At 37.8% G+C, this 7,920-nt stretch overlaps 1 protein-coding gene across 1 annotated transcript; it reads left to right on the plus strand.

The window, feature by feature from the left end:
• The first annotated feature begins 405 nt into the window (after positions 1-405).
• Positions 406-7,336, plus strand: LOC132113127 (F-box only protein 44-like). The gene is made up of 6 exons (XM_059520957.1): positions 406-429; positions 1,015-1,315; positions 5,958-6,072; positions 6,204-6,299; positions 6,711-6,846; positions 6,941-7,336. Exons 1-6 carry the CDS (start codon positions 406-408, stop codon positions 7,064-7,066), a joined length of 798 nt encoding a protein of 265 aa, XP_059376940.1. The 3' UTR covers positions 7,067-7,336.
• The last annotated feature ends 584 nt before the right edge of the window (positions 7,337-7,920 follow it).

A 7,920-nucleotide genomic window follows, 5' to 3' on the forward strand; every position in this document is an offset into this window, starting at 1 on the left:
AATGGAATATGGGCAATTTTAGTTATTAGAGTGTGCACAGATCCACTCTTCCAAAATCAACCTGAAATAGTAGACCATCCAGGGTCTTTTGGCATACTATTTTCAACATACTATGATTTGGGACACACTAATTCTAATCTCACATACTATTTAAGATGGATAGTATGAACATTGAGACGCAGGGTTGGTTCCCAATCAGCTGCTGAGTTCATGGGTGGAATAAACATTTGGCAGGACTTTTACTTTCTGACCCCTGGACTAACTACCTCTGTGGTTTAACCAAATTAGGATATACTTCAATTGTAAATTTTGTTGTTGTTGTTGTTGTTTGTTTGTTTTATTTTGTTTGGCAGCTGCTGCCATTCATTTGACCATTTTATTATTATTATTTTTTTTTTTAAGGTGATGGTGTTTGGTAAAATAACTAGGGTATTTTACTATAATTGTATGATTTTTGTTTGGCAGCCTCTTCTGCCAGTCTTGGCCATTTTTCTTTTCCTTTTTTTGGCAGGCAGGCAGTTCTAGTTCCCATCATGCTTTGCATAGGACTAGATAAGGAGAATAAATGTTGAAATGTTAAGTGATTTATTTGTTTTCATTGGGAAAGGGAAAGACCTGTTAGTGTTTAATGCTGTTATGTTTGAAATTTAAAAGAGTTTCTATAATGCTGAATTTTTTGTAGTTACCATTATGTTTTTTGTGGCTACCTTTTTTTTGGCTGCCAGCCATTTTAGAGTTTTTTGCTGATTATGTAATTTTACATACATTTGTATGTAATTTAAGAAAACAAAGAAACACTGTATAAAAAATATAGTACTACTTCTGTATAAAAAAAATGTGAATTACTGTAATGTTCATGTCATATTTAAAATAACAGCCAATTTTTTAATTTACAGATGCTGTTGATAATTTTACAGAGTTTTGACTACAATTTAAATAAAAGAAAATAACCATAAAAAAAAAAATCAAAGTTATTTTCTGTTAAATTTGGATTAATTTTTTTATGTTTTACAGCGATTAGAACTGAAAGGCAAACTTTTTTTCCTCTGTCAGTGTTCAGGTCAGCAGTCAGCTGTTCCTCTGGCTGTGGTTGAGGAGATCTTACTGAACCTGCCAGCACATCAGGTGGTCCAAGTCTGTCGGTTGGTGTGTCATGAGTGGAACGAGCTGGTGGACAGTGCTGCACACTGGAGAGAGCGCTGTCGGAGAGAGGCGCTCCAGCCGAATGATGCTTCCAGACCCCCAGAGGACTGGCGCCAGTTTTACTTTCTATCTAAGTTCAGACGTAACCTGCTCAAGAATCCCAGAGCTGATGGTAGGACGCATAATTAGGATTGTACAATAAAGGCCCCATTTTAATGATCTAAACACAAAGTGTAAAGCGCACGGCGCAGGTGCACTCAGGGCGTGTCCAAATCCACTTTTGGCGCGCTCGGGTGTATGGTCTAAACGGGTTGTCTCTATTCTCTTAATGAGTAAATGGGTGTTTTTTGGGTGTAACTTGCAATAAACCAATCAGAGTCTCATCGTCCATTCCCTTTAAGAGCCAGTTGCACTCGTGCCATGATGGATTTGCTATTTACACGGCGGAATTTGGCAAGCGCAAAAACAGAACGCATCTCCGAGATGAAACGGAACTGCTCGTGTGCGAGCAAATAGATAGCCTAATTCTGATACATGCGATGACTATCCATTATAACATGTAGGCTTTTATTTATATTAATATATATATATATATATAGATAGATAGATAGATAGATAGATAGATAGATAGATAGATAGATTTTAGCCTACAAAAAAATCTTATGCATCCTTTAATTTTTTATATTTGGCATGTTTGTGTGTTGCTGTGTGTCCCTGTGTTTAATAAGCAGCATTTATGCTCTTTAAATAACAAAGAAAAAACATTGCAGCAGACTTTAGACCAGGGGGGTATTCCAGAAAGCAGGTTATGTGACATACCTGGGTATGTTTAAGAGTAAATAAGCGGATAACCTCAACTTTCGCTCCCAAAAACAGAGGTAACTTTCAGGGTATGTTAGTTGTCATAGCAATTCACTCTCTAAACCTAACCTGCTCCTTAGCAGCTTCTGTTCCAGGGTTAGTTCACTTCAGCGAGCCTTCAGTGGGCGTGACAGGTAGCGCACAACATCATATAATATTACAATATGTAATACAGCCTATTATATATATATAAGGAAGCGCTAATATAATTAGGCTAATAAATAAGGTAATATATTATTCTAATATGATTATTTCTTTTATTGGCATATATAAGAGTTATCTGTATAAATTATAAAACACTATGACAAGGTAATATTTAACTTATATATATTTATTTATTTATTACATGTTATATAATCTCACACATGGATCGGCATTTTCTATAATGTCTAAATTCTAAATCAAAATACATATCTGATATGGCTTAATATATAATTAGCATAAAACAAACAATATAATTCACATTCTCAAGGATTAAAGATTAAATGGAAAAAAATAAAAATGATTGCACTGCCTTCAATTAGGTGGCAATATGCACTAAGCATGTAAACAACTAATAAACAAAAGTAGAAGAAAGAAACAGCTTGGCACGCTTTTTCTTAGTGTCCATTTATATAGTGACTCATCGATTCGTCGCTCTGTTGAGAATGTCTTGAATCTTAATCAGGAACATGCTCTGAGTTGAATGAACTTACTCCCGGACACATTTTTGGAACCACATACCTCGAGTAAGCAAGGTTTGGGGTTAATCAACCGAGAGTTCAGGATTTATTTCACGGTAAATTAACCCTGCTTTCTGGAACACACCCCAGGTTTGAGTTGGTCTATGGCTTAGTCTATTTTCAGCTCCTTAAAGTGATGGTTCAATTTGAAATTAAATTTTGATACGTTTTAGCTTACCTCAAGGGCATCCAAGATGTAGGTTTCTTTGTTTCCGCAGTATTTCCAATTTTGATATTTTTAGGTCAAACCGTTCTTGTCTGTGCCTCATATAATAGTGATGTCCGATTCGTGAACGAATCGTTCAATTTAACCAGGTTGAACCAGTTCACCAAATCGAACTGAATCGTTTGAAACGGTTCACGTCTCCAATAAGCATTAATCCACAAATAACTTAAGCTGTTAACTTTTTTAACATGACTGACACTCCCTCTGAGTCAGAATAAACCAATATCCCAGAGTAATTCATTTACTCAAACAGTACACTGACTGAACTGCTGTGAAGACCGAACTGAAGATGAACACCGAGCCGAGCCAGATGACGAACGAATACGCTCACTGCTGGAGCAGTTCTCGTTCTCGAGTCAAGAACCGGTTGCATCGGTTTTCGGATCACCAGTACACTGAACCGAAAACCGTTTCTTTCGGACGCGTCCGATTTGAGAACCGATGAACTGATGCTACTGCGCATGCGTGTAAAGTATTTCGGAAAGTGTAATTAAAAGATCTATATAAATTTTTTTATTATTATTATTATTTTTTTAAGATGAATGTTTCTAATCTGTATATTGTAGATTATGTATAGGCCAAAGGGGGTTTAAGGGAAGTTGGACAATAATTAAGAACTCTAAAGGTTTTTTAATGTGATGCCCTTACGTCATCGCCAATGACGTCATTACGTCGAGCGTAAAAGAACTGGTGAACCGTTTTTTTCAACCGGTTTATTGAATCGAACTGTCCGAATGAACCGGTTCGCGGAAAAGAATCGAACTTCCCATCACTTTCATATAATGGAAGTCTATGGTCACCACCTCAAAGAGCATGCACAGAGGAGTTCAAATTAACCAATTCCCCATCGTAAGTACACATTGATGACCTAAGACACGAAACGAGCTGCGTAAGAAAACGAACAGTATTTATATAGTTTTAACCTCTTGTACACAACCACATCCAACTGATCTGAGTGCGCGAGTGCTTCCTGATGTGACGTAAGCGCGCGCTCTGGCTTAGTCTGCGCAAGCGCGGAAAGTGCCGGAAGTGATCTCTCGTGCATGAACGTCACTCATTGTTTACACTACTGTCTATGGTTTACACAGAGATTTCGGAAGTGTTACCTTTCACTCTGAAGATCTAAACATATTTAGACGTACAGGAAATTGCAATGGAAGACGATTTCAATATATCCATAGACAACGTTTAATTTTTTTCACAACCATATTTATTTGAACCAGAATACACAGATCAAGTACTCAGGAGCGATCTGCTGCAGCAGCATGTCTTCAAGCCTCAGAGAGACAGAGATCTCTTCAAAATTGGTGGTGTTTTAGTAGCAAGTGTTGTGAGTTGCCAATAGAAGTGGAGAGCATATGTTGTCATGAATGGAACAACTACAAGACGACGACGAGGACATTGACAGTATTGCATCACACACCTGTCTGACTGAAGATCCTGAGTTTTCTCCGCTGTTGAGACGCAGTGTTTTGCACATTGTGTTTAGTTTGCCACGTATAAACTGGAGGCGACGTCCAATGCCAGTGAGTAATGTGTTGTATTTTTATTATAATCGCAACGATTATAGGGTTCATTATAAACAAATTAATTAATTACAATTACTGCATTATATTTCAGACAGTGCAGATTGGTGGTGTATCGTGTGGTAAACAGTAAAGAGATCACTTCCGGCGAGAGATCACTTCGGGCGCTTTCTGTGCTTGCGCAGACTAAGCCCAGGGGGGCAGGGTTTCATATTTTTTTGAAGCACCCCTGGGCGCCGCCATTGGCTAGCGGACCCCCACCTGCTGTTAGCATTCCATTGACTCCCATTCATTTTGGCGTCACTTTGACAGCGAATAACTTTACATATGAGGCGTTTAAAGACTCCATTTGTCCATTGATTATTTCTAAAGAAACACGAAAATGTATAAAAGGCTCCATTACCTTGTATCTTTCGTTATGGTCCCGTAGAAGCAGTTTTTGTAAAAAATAGGCTAACGATTGCGTCATAACCAGCGACTCACTATCGCACAGGAGAGAAATTACCGTATGGACAGTAGGAGAAGCTCGCAGGCAATCTTTAACTGTCTATGAGTCAATCGGGGGGACGTGGAGGCATGAAGTCAAGGGAGATAATTAATCAGAATACTTACCAAAATTTGCTCCTGTTTACGCTCGCCTTCTCTGCAAGATTCGGTGGGTGATTCAGATTTCTCTTGGCACAGCGGTTAGAAGACTTACAGGTTGCTCACGTGACATCTACGTCATCAAGCTCAGTTTGAGTCTGCGCAGTACGCTCGACCCCCAGGAAGTGCGTGCTTCTAATTGACTTAATTTTTCTCCGTTGAATCCAATGGGGTCGCTGTGTCCATTTCTTTTACTGTCTATGACTAAGCCAGAGCGCGCGTGCGCACGTCACATCAAGAAGCACTCGCGCACTCAGATCAGTTGGATGTGGTTGTGTACAAGAGGTAAAAACAATATAAATACTGTTCGTTTTCTTACACAAACCGCTCGTTTCGTGTCTTTGGTCATCAATCTGTACTTATGATGGGGAATTGTTTAATTTGGACTCCTCTGTGCATGCTCTTTGAGGTGGTGACCATAGACCTCCATTATATGAGTCACAGACAAGAACGGTTTGACCTAAAAATATCAAAATGGGAAATACTGCGGAAACAAAGAAACCTGCATCTTGGATGTCCTTGAGGTAAGCTAAAACATACCAAAATTTTATTTGAAAGGGAACTATCTCTTTAAAATAGCAATGCGCCAGCAATGCGCCTGAACACACCTCGTTTTTTAGACCAGCACGGCCATGGGCGCAAAAATGAGCGCAAATGCATTTGCTAAATAAATGACGTGGTGCTGGACAGGAAAATGCGAACGGCGCCGGACTGAAACTAGCAAACAGACTTGCGCTGCGCCTTGCGTCGCATTGTGCTGGGTGTATTATAGAGCCCTATGTGTCACTATAATGAATTTTGCAACTGGTGTCTCTTCTCTGACGTGTTTATTAGATGGACTTCAAGGATGGGAGATTGTACAGAATGGAGCTGACCACTGGGCAACAGAGTTGAACAGAATACCGTTGCCAGACAACACAGTCACCAAATGTTTTGTAACATCTAATAAGTATGTTTGATATTTTAGATCTTTCAAGAAAGTTTTGAGCTCATTTTATTTCAGTCGATGTTCTAATATGAAGATAAATCCAATACCAAACCAATCCACACGTGAATCACCCAACTTAACTTTGTCCTCAGTCAATGTTTTAAGGAGCAGCTGATTGATCTGAAGAAAGAAGGCTACAGTGATGCTTTCATGGATCAACTGCGACCTCATATCAAAATATCAGACTGGTGAGCATTCACTAAAACTCCCACAGTATCCTAGATGGTAGATTATGTCGTTATCTACTCCCTTGTTCATGGCATTTTAAACCTGTGTGATTACTTTGTACAAAAGAAGATACTTTGAAAAAATGTCTCAGTGTTGTTTTTTTGTTTATTTTTTCTTCTTTTTTGTCCATATAATAGAAATTAACTGAGTCTAATCAACACAATCAATCAACTTTCAAAACATTTTCTTTCATGTTCTGCAGAAGGCCGAAAGTCACACAGGTTTGGAATGACATGAGTGAGTTTAAACGATAACAGTTTTCATTTTAAGATGAACTATCCCTATAAAAAGGCAGTACCAGTGTTAAATCATATTCTAATGAAAACACAATTTTTGAACCGAGCCACATTTATTTGATGTCTTATCTGCAGGTATACCCCACTCTCGGATTATGGAAGTCAGTATCAGTTGTCTGTAGATTTGCTTGATCAGGAGAAGAATCCCATCAGTACCTATCATCCTTATAAAATTTTCTTTCAAAGTGGGAGCGATTATCCATGGTGTCAAGTAAGTAGAATAACACTGACAGTCCAGTTATTCCCCTGTAATCAAGCTACTAGTCAAATCTTAACTGTCCTGTGTTTGTTCTGCTTTGTTTCAGATTAGCTACGTTTTTAGGAATTATGGACCTGGGGTTCGGTTTATCCATTTCACTCATGGAGGGGGATGGGCTGGAATACGGGTTACTAACAGTAGTGTGGAAATCTGTCCAGCTGCAGAGAGGTAGTGTTTTCTAGAGTGATTTTTTTACATTCCTAAATGTAACAGGCACAAAAGTGACCTTCAGGTAAGGAATTCTAATGAATTCTAATATGTCTTTAGGAGATCACATCACAAAGCTTTATTATACTATAGATGTATTCTGTTCCAATAAAGATACTGTTGAATGTAGGACCCTAGCTGACAACTAGAACTACATCCAAAGACACTTTCTGCTTAGGGTACAAAAATCAACGACGACAATGATCACAATTCTCGATATCAGAGCAAAAATGTATATTTGCCAAATTAATGCGAGTTAAACGTCCTCAAGTTTAATAAAGACAAATAAACTGTCTGTAATAGAAAATAAATAAAATTTTTTTTTTGAGAAATGGGGGAGGGGGAAAATATTTTTTTTTTAATTTCTTTTCTTTGTTTGTTTGATTATATCTATCTAATAGAAATAAGAAATGGTACAGAAATGTAATCAATTGTCACTTGACTGTTCAAATTAAATCTAAATATTTTTGTTAAAGCTACAAAAGTAAGGTGGAAGGGGCCGGGTCAGAAAAGCACCACAAGGTGGGATATGATCCCAGTGGCCTGAAGCACAACACATTTTGTGGAAAAAATTAATATACAAATCCGTATACATTGTCAGGAAAGTTACAAAATAAAACAGTACATAGTACATTTTACATCTCAAGTATTATATGTCTAGATTATGAAATATTGCTGACAGACACTGTTTTTATCTGTTTACTCAAAACTTGTATTCAAAATATTGCTGACAGACACTGTTTTTATCTGTTTACTCAAAACTTGTATTCAAATTGCAATTCCTCGAATAGATAATTAATTACCACAGAGCCACGATAT

Source organism: Carassius carassius, chromosome 3, assembly GCF_963082965.1.
Source record: "Carassius carassius chromosome 3, fCarCar2.1, whole genome shotgun sequence".
In the NCBI taxonomy this organism is placed as follows: domain Eukaryota; kingdom Metazoa; phylum Chordata; class Actinopteri; order Cypriniformes; family Cyprinidae; genus Carassius; species Carassius carassius.